General features: G+C 41.3%; 2 protein-coding genes across 2 annotated transcripts; both read left to right on the top strand.

Moving 5' to 3' along the window:
- Nucleotides 1-483: 483 nt before the first annotated feature.
- On the top strand, nt 484-6,181 carry LOC133968913 (COP9 signalosome complex subunit 9). Its single transcript, XM_062405169.1, has 3 exons — nt 484-710; nt 1,653-1,725; nt 5,546-6,181. Exons 1-3 carry the CDS (start codon nt 615-617, stop codon nt 5,581-5,583), a joined length of 207 nt encoding a protein of 68 aa, XP_062261153.1. The 5' UTR covers nt 484-614; the 3' UTR covers nt 5,584-6,181.
- A 3,922-nt stretch (nt 6,182-10,103) lies between these two features.
- On the top strand, nt 10,104-13,862 carry and2 (actinodin2). Its single transcript, XM_062404381.1, has 5 exons — nt 10,104-10,176; nt 11,181-11,225; nt 11,789-11,952; nt 12,329-13,222; nt 13,455-13,862. Exons 1-5 carry the CDS (start codon nt 10,104-10,106, stop codon nt 13,860-13,862), a joined length of 1,584 nt encoding a protein of 527 aa, XP_062260365.1.
- Nucleotides 13,863-17,572: the final 3,710 nt, after the last annotated feature.

The following is a 17,572-nucleotide window of genomic DNA, read 5'->3' as shown; positions in this document are numbered from 1 at the left end:
TGTGATCTTCCTTGATTCCAAAGTGCAATCGTTACCACTCAAACACAAATATAATAAAACGTATTGTATGTTTATCCGTGTTTAAAGTAGGAATATTACTTTAATATATTCCTAAATATGGATGATAAATATAGTTTTGATTTGATAATTAATCCAGACTTTGGCCAAGTTTAACATTAAGACGTTTTTGAGGGTTACAAGTTACAATTAGATTATTGAATTATACATTTTCTATATTAATAATTTTCCTGAAGTACACAATATTTTATGTTTATGAGTGTGTCTTCTATAAATTATAATAATAATAATCTATCTATCTATCTATCTATCTATCTATCTATCTATCTATCTATCTATCTATCTATCTATCTATCTATCAAATAATCTATCTATCTATCTATCTATCTATCTATCTATCTATCTAAATCTGGTATAAAATGTCAGTGAAATTATGCCACCCTCTTATCACAAGCGCAGCGGAACCTTTGTCTCGCGACATTAGTTTCACTCCGGACCTCTCTTCCCGAGCACACCAGCTGTGTATCTTCTCTAGCCAAGAGCAGCGTGTGAAACCAGTGACAGAAACCCATTAATGTTACAGACCTCGTTCATCTATGCCTCTGAAGGACCAGTCCAACTCCACCGCCATGAAACCAGCCGTGGATGAGATGTTTCCCGAAGGCGCTGGACCCTACGTGGACCTGGACGAGGTTTGTTAGCTTGCATGCTAATTCCAAATAGCAGCGAGCATCGTAAACAAATGAGCTGATTAGCTGGAGCTAGCTTCTCTCGTTGCCTCTGTTATTGTCTTAATAGTATAATATATATTTGTTTATCAGTCACTAACTTAGCTAGAAGTGGTAGTTAACTAAATGTTTAACTCATGATAACGTTCATGTGTATTTCCTCATAGTGACACATTGGTTTTTAATTAGCTAGGGACTTTTATTTTACCGTTAATTCACCACGGAGTGAAATTAACACGCAAACAAAATAAACCAGACAGCTAACAATAAGCACTTTAACATGAACTCCATGCTAATGCTAAACACAGCCCATTGGAAACTCTTCATCACGTTTGTTTTCTGCACACTGATGCTGCCAGTCCCATGGTCTTCCTCATCATTGATGGGGTTTGTCGGTTTGTCACAATGGACTCATGTTCATGAAACCAGTTTGAGACCAGTTTAGCTTTGTGACATGGTATCATAGACGTCATATAAAGATGGACAACACGACTTCTTCCAAAAGTTGAGGCCAAACCTTCTTGATCGCCACCGTGTGTCAGACTAAAGTTATTTCCAGTTCCTTTAACGTTGTTCAATTCTTTGTACACTATATGTTTTGTATTGTGCGACCCTTGAGTTAACTCTGGGTGTTTTAAATGTCCTCTATGACAAAAATTCACCGGATAACTGAAATGCATGTGAACATAAATGTGCTGCTTACATCAACAGTTTATTTTATTATGCAACAAAGAGTTGAAAACGCTGAATATATTTAAAAACTCATGATTCCCCGACCCTGCTGTCTAGACACTGGATGTCTCAGAGGAGCTGTTTGAAAGGCTGCTTGTGATACTTAGCCCTTCTTGTCTGTGACTTCCTGGTGTGGAATCTGTGCCTCTGAGCTGCATGTTTGTTCTCTGACAGGCTGGGGGAAGCACAGGACTGCTCATGGACCTGGCTGCCAGCGAAAAGGCAGTTCATGCAGACTTCTTCAACGGTAAAGATTCATGTGCATTCTTCACTACTTGTAGTGCTTTACTCTCAAACTCTGGAGTCTGAACCCATCATTGAAATGTTGAGTTTGCTCAATGTCTGAAACTAATGCTCACAATTCAATGTACTGCACTGTATTGGAGAATAATATAATTTTCGATAAAAACAGACAACGAAATAAGAAAAATAGGTTTCTAAACAAAGCTTATATTGACTTTTATTAATTACTGAATTTGAAAAGATCGAGATGCCTTTTAAAAGGATATTTAATGCCCCAATGGTTTCATCATTTATACTCTAAACTATCTTTCGGCTACAGCAGCTTTGTCATGTTTTCCTGCTGTATGTGTGTGTTTTTTTAAAGCCCACTGCAGTGTTAAATTTGGCAGCTATTTTTGATTTAGTCTTAGTCTTAGTCTTTTGACGAAAATGCATATTAGTTTTAGTCACATTTTAGCCATTTTAATCCTTAGTTTTAGTCTAGTTTTAGTCGACGAAAACTAATTCCATTTTAGTCTAGTTTTAGTCACATTTAATAGCCACATTAAACTCCTTTTCTACAAAAACATATAGCTGCACCCTAATAGCTTAAAAATATATATTTAATTTTAAATGTGAAAACAAAAAGGGAGAGCAGGTCAGACTGGAGCCGGACACAGAAACTGAACATCGGTACAAACCAACTGCAGCTTCTGCTTTGATCAAGAAGCTGAGGGGCTGATCTCTGATCAGCTGAGACCAGAGAAACTCTGGTTTTCACTGTTTTCATAGTTAACAAGCATTCGGTCACTTAGAGGCTGCTCCACGAGAACGCTCTGCTTTCACTGTGTTTCTCTGAGCGAGTGCGCGAGGCGGGGGGCGGAGCTACGGACCGGAGCGCTATCTGGGGCGCACACACACACATACACAGACACACACAGACACACTCACTCGCCCGCTCCTGATACTTCATGACGGCCTGATACGATGATGCTTTAAAAATTATTGTGACTTAGTCATCCACCAACATTTTCGTCTCGTCTCGTCAACAAAAAATAAAATAGATTTCGTCATAGTTTTTATTTTCAAAGATTCGTTTTCGTTACGTCTTCGTCTCGTCTTCGTCATGGAAAAAAGGTCGTTAACGAATATATTTCGTCATAGTCTTCGTCAACGAAATTAACACTGGCCCGCTGTACTTTACAACTTGCTCGAGTTTAGTTTTTGAGGATTTCTTTCAGTGAGCAGATGTTTTGAAGTAGGTTTGTGATTTGGCACAAGAGAAATACACAAACCCACATGCAGAGCAGAGTGGAAGTTGGTGCAGTTACACATTTTCTGTTCTGGGCTCGAGTGACTTCTTTCTGAAATAAAGAATAATGTTTGTCATCATGTGCTAGGTCTCAACTTTCATTTGAGGAGGTTTACACTGATGCAGAAAGTAGCATGTGTGAGATAAAGACGTGTTTTCTTTTCAGCAACCAAACTTGTGTGTTTAAAAACCACAGATGCCAGTTAGTTAGCTTTTGTTTTCCCAGAGATGTTGGCAGCAGCACAGATTCCCACAGACTCAGAATCAACAAGCACAAGCACAAGCACAAGCTCTGTCACAGACTTCCTTTTTGACTGTCATCGTCCAATAGGAAATCGTCAGTCACTGCAGATTGAATCTTTTAGCACATGATGGGTTTATTTCAGCCCTAGGGCATAAGTTGCTGGTTCCACAGCAGGAAGCTTCTTTACCGGCCTCAAAACATTCCTTGAAGCCCACCCCCTCCTTTTACAAACTGCATTTTATAATGGAGTGTGATCTCTGTCTCGAGGCGCTGCTACATCAAACAGCCACAACCTCTTGCCATATGCAACACAGATTCCACGCAGACTTCTCAGCGGGGACTCGGTGGATGTGCTTTGTATGAGGCTCATTTAGGGGGGCAGCCTTTATTCCCCCTCTGATTGAGATGTGCGCCACTTAACTGTCCCTAGGCCCGTTGAACGCAGCTCCCAATCCCCCGGCCTACATTCGTTAAAGGATTTTCAACAGTCATTCATTAAAACAATCGCTGTCTAACTCGCTTAATTCTCTCAGTCACAGAAGCACAAGTGCTGTGACAGTTTCTGTTAATCTGTGTTGTTCCACATTGCGGTGAAATATCCAGGCTACAGGATTTCTGTTGGAGAAGTACTTAATTGTGTTTAGCTCTGTTTTAGGTTAAGTCCAATTTTTAATTTTTTTTTTACATGAGACTGATTTGAAGCTGCAGTGTATAAAAGATGGTTAATATGTTAAACGTAAACTTAGTCTTTTGTAAATGAAGCATCAGGTTGTTGGAATCATTTTCAAAATGCAGTAGTATTCAGGCTCGTATTGAGTCATTGTATCCATGGTTTATTGTAGGAGTCCGTGATAGAAGTAAGATCCTCCTTCATCTCATTTGGCCTCAGTGCTGCTGACAGCCAGTGTCTTGAGGCATTATTCTTTCCGGATTGTTTTTCCATCTGAATCTTGTGAAATAATGTTCTCAAGAACTCTATAAGGTAATTTCTTAAAATTTTAAATGTTCACTTTGAACCAAGGATGAACTGTTTACATTTCCGTGGTCAAAGGTCAAGGCCGCTGTGACCTCACAAACGACATAAGACTCAAACTGTACTGATTGGTTGAGGCACACATCCCGCAGGCTGGTAGTTGTAGATTTATATTGTCATGTAGACAATCTGAATCTATCAATCTATTGAGCAACTGCCACACAGCTGAAACATTTTCTCAGCGTTTACAACATGTGGTCAGGAGTAATGTCACCTGAAGGTTACCGGTCTTTCATTCCAGGTCATGTGTTTGTACCTTTTAATTAGACTTCAAATTTTGTTTTCCATCGTGTCTGTTTGTCTCGTCTGTGTTTTGTATGTTTGATGACATGTTTGAAAACGCCACTTTGTGCACATACAGACAACACGTATTCACAGCAAATTCCTGTGTTCAGGCTGCGCGCACTGCATGTGGACTGAATACAGACCGTTCAATATAAAGTGAGGACTTATGAAGCTGTTTTCTACACTTAACAGGTTAATTTTATGAAATATGAAAATAATTTGTTTATAACCTTAGTTTTTATTTTACCAGGAAAACACTGGAGATACAATCAGATGATTATTTTCATCAACTATTAAGTAATCACTGATGTGTCCAATAGTAAAGAAATTTACAGAAATAATTTTCCACAGCCCAAGGTGACGTACTTTGATTATTTTAGTCCAACAACTCAAAGATAGTGGATTTCTTTAGATTATCACTTTAGTGAATTTATGGCATTGTTTTCTTGAAAGATAATTAAAATAAATAAGCAATTATCAAAAGGGTCACAATGCAACTGTCAATCAACTAACTGTGACAGCCCTTGAAAACACAGAATGTAAAAATAGCTAAAAGTCAATATCACTGAGAAGTTGCAGTAAATAACCAGTACAGCACCACAGGTCAGACTAACTCCTATAACTCATAACAGGGATTGTCTGCAAAAATGAAAGTGTATTTCCCTTTTATCTGGATTTGTAGAGTGTTAAATGCAGCAGAGGATGTGGCACATATTATCCAGCGTGTTCATGCAGTTCTCCTGCTGACCCCTGACCTCACAAACTGTCAGAGCCACAGGAAGGCCACTCCGCAGACTCCTCACCAAGTGCATTCCCAGATCCTTTTACTTTTATCACCCTGCGACCCAAACGACCGCTTTATGAGAAAATGCCTGGCCTGCAGAAACTTTTGAAACGCAGCCATAGCTTTGTTATCCAGCTGTTATGTCACTTTGGTGGAGTAATTGTGTTTTATGTTTTTTCTCCCACAGATTTTGAAGATCTGTTTGACGACGATGACATCCAGTGAAGGATTAAAGACAAGTCTTCAGAGCAGTGATGGATGATATTCACACTCCAGCTCCACACCACTTTTTTTTTGTGGAAAGCAAACCAGCCATTTACTGTCTAATGACATACAATTTCCCTTCATAGTTGTCCTAGTTTCACGCTTTTTAAAAAACATCCTTAAAGAGTCGTCACCATCTCCAGATGTTGTGAAATTCTTAAGATCCCAAGGATTCCTTCATATATGGCATGTTCACATTATGAGCTTGTATCTTGCTCGTGTCTCCGGCTCCTTCTCGACTGGATTGCAGGTTTCCATGTGCTGGAGAACACCTGTTAGGAACATAATTATACATGTGATGGGCAGAGGCTCCATACGCTGTCGGCCTTAAACATGCTGCAGATGGTATATGATAAGTGATGGTCTGGTAAAATCGTTTAAATTATTCTGTGTGACCATGTGCGATAGTCACATACATTCTGTGCGTTTTGGTTTTTAAGACAGTGTCTTCGGTTGTGTTATCCATTTGTACATATGTGAACAGTGGTTACGCAGCCACACTTCTGTGCTTGTGATGGAAGTGACTGGTTGAAACTCAATAAACCGAACTTTGGATTAATGAAGCAGTGAATGTGTGGATTTTTTTTCTATACACTTAATTGAATTATATTTAAGGATGTGGATACATTTGAAAACATCTGAGTTTAAGAAATAGAAATGGTAATTTATCACTTTGTTTACATGATGTACACAAATAATGTACTTAGGAAATAATCTGTAGTTTAATCGACAATTTAAGAATAGTTAGTTGTGGTCTTAATGGAAAATCCCACTCATTTTTTTACCTATGTATTATGTTTTGCTCTCTCCATTTCATCATAGCAGAAAACATTTATACTGTACTATCGATGTAATCCATGTTAAGGTTAATTTATAAAAGTATTGAATCGTTGAATTAGACAAATCTTCTAACTTGTCTTATAGTTTCTTCCAGGAATATGAAGGGAAGATTGAAGAACATAAAGCATCCTGCAACCAATATATTAAAGGCTGTTTCAAACATAAACCAATACCTTGCTTCCTCTTTGAGAAAACCGGAGATTACACTGTCTGAGAAGACGGCTTCAAAAAGCTTTTACTTTGCAGCATGTGGTATCTTTCCTTCTCAGTTCATCACTCAGGTAGATTTGATCAGAGTATTTACTGTATTTTGAGACACTCCCTCAACATCAGCACCAGTCAGAGTGCTGAGGTGAAGGTCAGAACATATTGGACCTTTATTACTGTTCAGCACCAGCAGAGACTGATAAGAGGCTTGAAGAGCAGAAAATGCAAAAAGTAGGTTTTTACCAGCTTCTACAGATTCAGCAAAACAGAGAACTGCGCTGTCGGCACATGCTCCACAGTCATGTACAAGACAATGGTATTAATTACACTACAGAGTGTCGACAGGGCTTTAACCAGCAGTTCACACACACTGACGTCTAACTGGGGTTTGCAACATGAGGAACAGGGTCAGGGATCAGGGCCTGTTAACAGAGGTGTCGGGGGGTAATCCATTTTATTGAAAAGGTTTGAGAAACTCATGATTCAGACTCTCCAGAGAAGGTTTCATTTGTAAAGGGAGCATAAATCATTCTTAATGCAGAGTGAAATCCCTAAAAAACAATGTATGTATAAATTTAGTTATATTTTAGTTATTATAATACTAAATTTAAATGTGTCTTATACAGCGTGTGTCTCCACTTTCTCCCACTATCCAGAGAAGAAGCCAGAAAATAACCAAGTTACGTGAAGAAGTGATGGGGCAGCAGCAACAAGGTCATGCTGATACTCAACTTTGAAAGATTGTGAATCAGTCCCAGCTGTAAGTCTACAGTGTTTATATAAACCTTTCACAGATTCAACATAAAGGAAATGGGGAGCATATGATGCTTAATGCATTATAACCATAATAGATAAATAAATGTTAGTTTTTAACGCAATAGAGAAAATATAGGAATCAAAATTAGTTAAAGCTGTAAAGCAACAGCGCCCTCCTAAGCAACACATAGGGATTGATTAGGCTTCGTGCTCAAGCGATTAATAATCAAAACCTATCAAATGGTGGCTGTTCTTCATGATCCTCAGCTTTCTGACCCAGAAGAACTGCTGCTGTATCAAATCCACCCAACTCTTCATATTTTAAAAGTAGCCCGGCTGAATATTGGAGACAAACGCTCTTTTTTTAATGAACTGATCCACGGTTCAACGTTACTCTTGAATTACCTGGGCCTGATTCTACCAATTTAATCTGCGACTGTAAGTCAGTTCCACTCGTCTCACAGGAGATCATAGCCACTCACTGAAGTTACAAGAACAGACTCTCAGGCTGAGGAGGGAGAATGAAAAAGGAAAGATTCTCTCTATTCCACCTCAGTGAACCATCAAACTAACATTGAAGCTGCTATTTAAAGTCAGAAAAAGTTGCATATTGTTGCTTTAAGTGATTCACAGCCAAAGTACTTCTGCAGTTACGAGGAGGTTTGTGGAAATACTGTGATGGTTGTAAACTCATTGAAAAACTATGACTTGAAACTAGATAATACAATCTAAAATAATTCAAGAATTGTGAACATCTGGTCACTATAGTGTCCGACAACAAACGTCCCCAAACATTTAATTTACTTTAATATAATAAATTGTTTAAAATGACTGGAAAAGAAAACATCTGGAACATAGGGGTTTGTGGATAATAGGGTTCATCTGACAGGGCTGTATATGCTGTTAAGCACCTATATAAATGTGTGTATATGTGTGTGTGTGTGTGTGTGTGTTGTGTTGTCCTGACGCAGGCTCTGCAGGCTACGTGGCACAATCCGCCTGCACCGAACAAACAGCGGTGTTGGCATGCTGCTCCTCATGGCTTCTACAGCAGTTTGCTTCATTAGTGTCCCGCTGTATGTGGCCTTGTGCCTCTAATGACTCCAGCTTCCATGTTGTCCAATAAAAAAAAAACATGCACGTGCAGGAAAGTGGCCTTTTAAAATGATTTTTTTAAATGAGAGATGGTTTAAATACACTTACCGTTCTGATAGAGATTTCAGCTGAGTAACACTCACAAGACATTAGTCTGTCGAAGTTGGTGAATGTTATCAAGGCTGGTGCAACCCCTGCTTAGAAGCTGCATCATTGCATCAATGAAGGGACTCACGCTCCTCTAATCCTGGACTATATCAATCACACATGTGTCAATAAAGTGATGCAACGCAGCTCATATTTCAGAGGTACGTTTTATTCAAGTCTGTTTCCATGCTGACCTTTTAAAGAGATGATGCACTGAAAGAAAAAATCATTTTAATTTCTTTCCAGTTCAGGAAGCTGTCGTTATCTACTTTGTGTTTATGCATGTCTTTCATTTCATGGTGCATCATCAGGAAAGTGCCATGAATATCATGACTACCTCTTGCTCTCCTGTTTCCACTGCATGTTTTATCAGAGCCACCCCGGCCACAGCCGCAGGCAGCTCTTCATAAATCGGTGCCCCAGAAACGGAGGCCTCCCGTTGAGTGGATTTAACAGCTCCGAGTTTTTTAAGTTCACACCCACTGAGCAATTTATGTAAATTTTTTCAAATCTAAAAATCAACTTTAGACAAAGTGTCACCTCGCACGATGACCCCGAATTCCAAACCTGTGAGGAAAGAAACCCGGCGCTAAATGGCACCTTGTTAATGTTCCTCTGCTGAGAGCTGCCGTGCTGCTCACCTCTCCTAATTACAGGACCCCTATTGGTTGAACGAGTGGCAGCTCAGGAGCCAATCCCTGAGTGCCTAACAGCACGCCAGAGACGTACGACATGCCTTTTTGTTTTTAATGATCAAGGGGGCTCCTTAAAAATGTTTCCCTGCCCGTGTGTCCTATACAGGGGAGCAGAGAGGTAGACGGTGTAGACAGCTGAGCGCTCAGTGCAGGAAGACCCCCCCCTCAAGAGGCTTGATCCAGGGCTGATCTCAGGAGGCCACATCTTCAGCACCTTTGCAGGTAAGGACAAATGTGTGTGTGTTTTTTAAAGCCACTGCAACTTTCTGCAACTTTTTTGGGTTGAAAAGTGGGAAAGTGCTCAGATTTATAAGCCTGAGTGAAACTATAGAAGATCATCTCTGTAATTCTGTATCCTTCCACACATAGCATAGTTCAATCTTTTGCCTGTTTGATTGTTCAGTCCATTTGCTCTCTGTTTGATATTCTGATATACAGAACTGAAGTGTCTCTAATCTCTGAAAAGCTCCATTACAGCATGTGCCCAATCCTCCTCATTGTCTTGGCAGCAGCCAGTTAAATAAAATACAAGCTGTCTCTTCAGTCCAAGTGAATTGTCTTCTCATGGATTACTAAATCCTTCTGCAAAACTCACACAAAAACCAATGGATTCAAGTCAAGTGCATTATGATATTACAGTTTTTTTTGTCAGAAGTTTGTACAGAAAATACAGTTCTATTACATCACTGAATATTATATTTGTCTGTATTTCTTTTCTTCAGGAAGAACAGAGAACAGAAAATGGCTCGTTTTGGACGACCATCGTTTTCCCTGATCCACACAGGATTGCTGTTAGCAATCGTTCTGCTACCAGGTGAGACGACAATAAATCCTCTGACCAGTTTAAGATGCAAAGTGTTGTCTGGATGTGGAAACATCCGGTTTCTCTGTAATATTGTAAGGTCTCAAAATATAGGTGGTGTGCCCAGAGATAATGTTATCTCTTGGTGCTCTAGAAAAATAAAATTGAATTGAACCTAATATAGTTGGACGACAGGTGAAATGGAAGCAAATCAAAGTTACTTGGAGTTTACCTGAGTCCAAACTATGTAACTTTCTGCATTTTACTCTAATCCGACAGATTTTGACAGAAGTTACTCTGGGATTTTATTTATAAGGCTCGTGATCAGTTTGTGTCACAATATGACACATTCACAGATAATGTACAGTAGCTATGTTAACTGATTAAATACTTATCACAGTCACATGTGCTGGCTCATACTTCTATACTTTTTAACTACAGGCCTCACTTTAAATTTTACATCACTGTATTACTTACATCTCTGAATGAGGGATGTATATGTATATATAAGAGGAAATCGGTTTAATGATCTAAGCCTTTCTAAAATCCTTATAGTTGTCCATAAACATCTTTAGACCCCCCCCCCCCGTGGAGCTATATATCCCACATGTGCAAACAGGGATGCACACAGACATACAGACATGCCCCCCCCCTTCCCATCTTCCATGTTTACAGTGTATAGGTAGTTGGTTTATGTGGGGGTCCACTCTTTGTACTTTTACAGGTTTACTTTAAGGAGGTCCCCATTAGTTGCATAAACTCCCCTGCTCTGGTTTTCAAAGCCTACCTGAGAGTGGATGAGGCTGCAGGGGATGGAGGGGTTGTGGGTTGGGGGTGTTTATTCGACGGGGTGCAGCCTGAACCCGGGCGCCAGAGCCCCAGCACCTGCCGTGTCTCAGCCAGGGGCTTATTAGCTGCTCAGCATTTTCCCCTGATGTGAGGGAAAGCTCAACATCTGGATCCAGTCTAATAATCTCCCTACTGGTGCTAATGTGGCTGCTGCCTGTGTTTTACAGAGTTCCTGGGGGCGGTGCCAGTGGAGCAGCACAGGGAGGAGGAAGGTGAGGACCCGTGATGTGGCATTTAGGACATTTAAATAATGGATGTTTAATAAGAAGAGAGAGCGTCTACTGTAAATCTGCACTGAATAAGGACAACATTGATTTAAGATTTAAAGGTTGTGATCACAATAACAGAAAAGGAACTGACAACAATTTTGCTGTTTAATCTCAACGAATGCACATGAAGCTGTAACCTGCAACTTGTCTTTGCAATACTCAAAGAAGTATTAAGTTACAACATAACCGCACATAAAATGACTTTGTTCACCTTGTTTTTTGTACAGAGTAAAAAAAATACTTATACCATGTTTTCGAGCCGTCAGCTAGAAAATCAACAAGTCTGTCTCACTGAATTATTCAACTTTAACTTAATAACATCATAAACTTTCACTTACTCTTGGATGTGGCAACATATTGAAATGTAGCAGATTTTCACAGTTAGTTTACTGTGACAAACTTTTAAAATAACGTGATCAGATAAAGTCACAAGGTTCAAACAATATTTGATTCACCTTTAATTCAGTTTACAGCTTCATCATAATCTCTTCGTTCTCTCCCGCCAGTGACTGCAGTGTCTGCTGATGTGAAAGCCGAGGCCATGGCCACCCTGAAGAATCTCGTCCGGAACAGAAGGAACGTCCCCATGATGGCTGTGCCCCAGTTCAAACGCCTGCCGGACTTCTGGGGATGGTACAAGTACTTCATGGACAGCCACAACCAGGAGGGAGTGAGTGGAGCTTCGATGAAATAGTTTCAACACAGAGCGTCTGTATTCGCTGAGGTTTTAAAAATCAGAGCAGTTATTCTTTTATGCTCAGCCCATGATTATATAATTATCGTTACCCTTCTTAAAATGCTAATGTGGGTTTTAATGCAGCTCGTGTTCCAGCATGTATTCTCAGTGCCAGGGAGAGCTCTGTGGTTTGAGAAACAAGACAGCGAACTTAAAAACGACATGCATTTCTCCACAGAGGGTTTCTCTGAAAGATGTCTGAATTCTATAGTTTTAGTTTTATTTTGGTCTCTTCCTTTGTTGCATCTGAATCAGCATCTGAGATCTGGAGGATTTATTCATTTTGTCTCGTTTCCCTCCTGCTCTTCAGGTTGAGGATCTGGACCGTCTCTACATGGCCTACCTGCAGAACAAGCACAGGTCAGAGGAGGGGCCCACCTTCAACCACTACCTCAAGCACCTCAGTGAAATCTACAAGACCTGCGCCGATTCTGATGACCCAGAATGCATTGCAGAGTCCACCAGCAAGCCCAAGGCTGCAGCGGTGATGCCCTCCTCCATCAAGTCTGCCGCTGTCAAGATGTGCAACCCCTACATCGACCCCTACTGCCTCTTCCCCCTCGCCCCCCAGGCAGTGGCACCAGAGCCTAAGCTTGTGCCAGTTCACTACCCAGCTCCCATCCTCACCCCCATGCTGCCCATGCCCATGAAGGGCTCCACTGGCTTCTACACCTACGCCCCTGTCCTGGAGCCGTTCCTGAGCGCAGATCAGAAGACCGAGCTGCTGAGGATCTGCAGCCCAGAGGATGTTGAGTGTCTGCAGTACCACCTGAGGGCAGCTTATGGCTACCGCCCAGCTCCTGGCCCCGCCCCATCCTACGCCGCACTCAAATGTGACCCCAAGGACCCCTACTGCAAGCCCCTCCTGGTCCAGAAGTCCCCATCAGGCTTCTACCACCGGCTCTACCCTAGCTGTGACCCAGCAGTCGATCCTCTGTGTGTGTCACACGTCGCTGCTCCTGCTGACCTTGCTGTGGAGGCTCCCAAAGAGCAGCATTGCAACCCTCTGTTTGACGGTGGCTGCAACCCGCTGACCGCCACCAAGCTGTCAGGCCTCACCAAGCCCGTCCTGGAGTACGCCCCCAAGGCTCAGTACGCACCTCCTGCTGCTCCTCTGGCGTGCGACCCTCGCGTTGATCCATACTGCATACTGGCAGCCGCCGCTGCCCTGCGCAGGCCCCCCCCACAGGTCCCCGAGCACCAGGTCTGAATTTGAAGTCCTGCTAATAGGATTGATTAGTTTGAATGTTTTGACTAACTTAGTGTAATCTCGCTTGTTGAATGGTTGTGGTAATTCTTCCTTTTCGCTGTTGGTTTATTAAATAATGCTTTTAAAATAAGAATTGGTGTTTCATAATGCTTTCACTTCCTATCTTTGATCTACTTTTTCATCTGTTTTAAACCAAAAACCACAAATCAATTGATCGATCGACCAGATCCGCTCCAAGCTCGGCATCCCCGGCAAGACCAAGGAGGGCCATGACTGCTTTGTGCACTACGACAAAGACTGCTCTCCCCTGTCTGGCTCTGAGGCCAAGGCCGACATCAAGGCTCCAGCCAAGCCCCTCTGCCATCCCTTTGACCCCACCTGCGGGAAATTCGCTTCACCATCCGGCATTGCGTCAGAGACGCCCAGAGGGCACGGCATAATCCTGCCCGACCCTGACTGCGACCCCGAGGTCGACTACAACTGCCGCCTGCGCCACGCCGAGCCTGCCGCTGCACAGCCTGCCGCTGCCGACAAGCCCGCTGCCGACCAGCCCGCCGAGGAGACCCCGGTCCCACAGTCTGCAGTCCCAAGCTTTGAAGACTTTCTCAAGAGCGTCATGAACCAGCACAAGTAGATCTCAGATGTTACAACTGAATCATCAGCTTCTGATAGATTATAAAGGAAAGTGGTGCAAACTCCATCGTGCCCAAGCTTGCTGGACTTCATGGACCAAAACCCTCTAGACCTCATCAGCTTATTGAAAAACGATCTAATCACACAGAAAATGTTACAGTTTTCACACAGTGAATCTGATTTTCCAACACAGTCTGAAGGTTTCACAGAGCATTATGTGAAACCTGTGGATTAAATACTTCATGTATTTATGTTTGTAGAAAAAAGTTGTATGTATAGAAGTGTGATAGGGTAGGTATAGTTTGATCATGTGTCTGAGGGCAAGAATTTGTCTCTGTTGTACATTCTCTGTTTCCATTTGAATTATCCTGAGTGTATTTAATGTTGTTTACCACAGTTTTTCTTTCACCTTACCGTACTTCATCTGTTTAGTTTTTATGAAGTTCTAAATAAAACCAGATTTAAAAAAAAAGAAAAAAGATTTGAGTTTTCTTTCACAATGTCAACACTGAGGCCTCAGACACATCTGCTCGACTGCTAAAGATAGAGAGAAAACCAAACCAAGTGACAACAGCAGCAGAATCCCTCTAATTCAGAAATATAAAGACTTTATATTATAATGAATCTTTTCATCCACATCCTCCTGAATGTACTGACAGTATTTCCACACATCAAACCCCAGCTATCCCAGTAAACATGCAGCATGTTGCCCCAGTGTCTGTTCCACTATTATGTTAATATGTTGCTGTATCTTCAAATTTAATATTTACGCATAATCACCAGAAATATGCGTTTTGCATGATTTCACACCACATAGCAAAACCACTTATGATATAGACTGTGCAGAGTTTGCAATTCTACCAACATTTTGTCCCCATACCTCCAGCGAGTTTGGTGCTAATCGGTGGTAAAAGTGTTTATTTTATAATCCTGCTGACAAATAAAGGAACAAACGGACACATCCAATAGTTTATTCCAAAAGTCTTGGCATTTTTGAATTAATTAAACGGAGAAGGTAAAGATATGAAAAGGAAACGCAGGAAGAGAGATATGGTGTTCAGCCAAACGACTTGACTAACAGCTGCTCCCCATATATTTAAGGGTTATTCCTTTATATTCGACCACACATACAGATGGATTTGTTTTGCTGCCACTTTTTATGTGTAACAAAAGTCTCTGGAACTGCTATGGATTTCCAGAAACAGTTTCAGTTTTCCACATTTATCAAGATCATTTGTAACAATTAGAAAATCTGGGTTATCATTACTCACTTAAACAATATTTCACTTCCGACCCAGAGCTAAATAGACAAAATGATCTATTATCTCTGAGCTTTTAAAGGAACTGATAAATGACAAATGAAAACTTATCCAAAAAACTAAGTCTGTCTTGGCTGTTGTTTCTAGATGAGAGCTGATTCCCTACAAAGGGCTGCTTGCGCTGGTATTTGTCTCCATAATGCAGTGAAACTAATGATATGCTGTGTGAGCACAACAATTATCATTTATACATCACAGTTCTCTAAATAAATGCAGTTCAAGTCTTCCTCTGCTCACGGGTGATGAGTGATGGTATTCCCACTCTGCACTCGTCTTTATTTCATAGTAACTGAGTCAAACTGGGCTATTTTCTCCTCCACAGCTGAAAAGTCATGACTTAGATATGAGCTGCAGCTGTGGACTACAAGGAGTGTCCGTCTGCTTTTCACTGCGACTTTTCAGCAGCTCCCCGCACACACACACACACACACATACACACACAAGTCGCCTGGAAGAGACAAGTCCAGCCGCTGCCGCTGCTACTGACAGGTTTAAAGGCAGATAACACACAGTCAGGCCCAGTAATGGCTTCCTGAACACAACCCACACTCGAGAAAAACCTGGGGGAAGTATGTTCCTAATTGTAGCTGTTGTCCTGTAAAGTTTGGACTTGTGCTTCGTTCTCCTGCAGTACCGGAATTCAAAACTGCCTGCGGCAACACACAGGCAGGATTGTCAGCTGTGCTTCAGTACATTTAACGATAAATTTAATGATAAGAATGTTGCACAGGAGGCTTTTTATCACTTCAAAGTGTAAGTCGCTCAATTTATGACTCTGAGTTTTTAAAACCACTTTTTATAAAGTTTACCTGACTTGTGTTCATGTATTTTCAGTGTAAACAGTGTTTTCTTTTGTAAACGTGATGGTTCACATGTGCTTATGAGTTGTCAGTATTACAACTGAGCATATGGCATTAGTTATTTATATGTAAATATATAAAAACATAAACTAATATCTGTAAATCTTGTCATTCACTCGCACGGCTTTTCCTACCATAGCTATGCCGATGACACCCAACTAATCCTGTCTTTTCCCCGATCAGAAACACAGGTAGCAGCACGAATCACTGCCTGTCTGACCGACATCTCTCAGTGGATGTCTCAACACCACCTGAAGATTAACCTTGACAAAACGGAACTTCTTTTCCTTCCAGGGAAAGACTCTCCCATCCAAGACCTGACTATTAACTTTGACAACTCTGTGTTAACCCCCACTCAGACGGCTAGGAACCTGGGCGTAACACTTGACAGCCAACTCTCCCTTACTGCCAACATTTCTGCAACAACACGGTCCTGTAGATTCATGCTGTACAACATCAGGAGAATACGCCCCCTTCTCACTCAGAAGGCGGTGCAGGTTCTGGTCCAGGCTTTGATCATCTCACGTCTAGATTACTGTAACTCGCTCCTGGCAGGTCTACCTGCTACTGCCATCCGACCTTTGCAGCTCATCCAGAATGCAGCAGCTCGACTGGTTTTTAACCAACCTAAATTCACTCACACTACTCCTCTCCTCCGCTCCCTTCACTGGTTACCAGTGGCTGCTCGCATCCGGTTCAAAACACTAGTACTTGCATACCATGCTGTGAACGGATCCGGTCCAGTCTACATCCAGGACATGGTCAAACGTTACACCCCACCCCGTTCACTCCGCTCTGCTTCGGCCAATCAGCTCGTTGCTCCCTCACTGCGAGCTAAACACCCATCAAAAACACAACTGTTTTCCGTCCTGGCTCCTAAATGGTGGAATGAGCTCCCCATTGACATCCGGACATCAGAAAGTCTACACATCTTCCGCCGAAAACTAAAAACATACCTCTTCCGACTTAACCTTGAATAAAAAAAAACAAAAAAAAACTAACAACTTTTTGAAACTAACACTTTAGTAGCACTTAAATGGCACTTACTTATAGCACTTTGTAGTTTTGCTTTATTTGAAGAAATTGTACTTTCTTGATTCTTGTCGTCCTTGGTATGTACCCTCGGGTTTGAATGCACTTATTGTAAGTCGCTTTGGATAAAAGCGTCAGCTAAATGAAATGTAATGTAATGTAATGTAAAGATTAATTTTGTTTTCACCCCATCTATTTGTTTATTTATTTGTTTGGATTTCGGTAGAAACTACAGAGTGGATTTCTATGAAACTTGGTGGAAGGATGCAGTATAAAGAGAAGAAACCCTTCACATTTTTGCGTGGATCAGGACTAATCAGTACATAATATTTCGCATTTTTAAGCAATTTTTAAATGACATTTTCACTGATTTCCTGGAGGAGTAATCCATTGGTCTTGAAAGAAGAAATCAGGCGTATTTAAGGGATTTGATGTGAAATTTGGTGCAGCTTGGTGGAGGTATTCTTTTGTTTTTTAGGTCCTTTAATCTACTTTAGACC

The sequence above is a fragment of the Platichthys flesus genome, chromosome 14 (assembly GCF_949316205.1).
Source record: "Platichthys flesus chromosome 14, fPlaFle2.1, whole genome shotgun sequence".
In the NCBI taxonomy this organism is placed as follows: Eukaryota; Metazoa; Chordata; class Actinopteri; order Pleuronectiformes; family Pleuronectidae; genus Platichthys; species Platichthys flesus.
The sequence above is the reverse complement of the archived record's forward strand: the minus strand, read 5'-3'. Positions and strand labels throughout refer to the sequence as shown.

Coding starts and splice junctions, on each gene's coding strand:
- and2 (XM_062404381.1), top strand. CDS start 10,104: ATGGCTCGTTTTGGACGACCATCGTTTTCCCTGATCCACACAGGATTG. Junction 10,177..11,180: donor AGCAATCGTTCTGCTACCAG/GTGAGACGACAA, acceptor TGTGTTTTACAG/AGTTCCTGGGGGCGGTGCCA. Junction 11,953..12,328: donor ACAGCCACAACCAGGAGGGA/GTGAGTGGAGCT, acceptor CCTGCTCTTCAG/GTTGAGGATCTGGACCGTCT.
- LOC133968913 (XM_062405169.1), top strand. CDS start 615: ATGCCTCTGAAGGACCAGTCCAACTCCACCGCCATGAAACCAGCCGTG. Junction 711..1,652: donor CCTACGTGGACCTGGACGAG/GTTTGTTAGCTT, acceptor GTTCTCTGACAG/GCTGGGGGAAGCACAGGACT. Junction 1,726..5,545: donor TCATGCAGACTTCTTCAACG/GTAAAGATTCAT, acceptor TTTCTCCCACAG/ATTTTGAAGATCTGTTTGAC.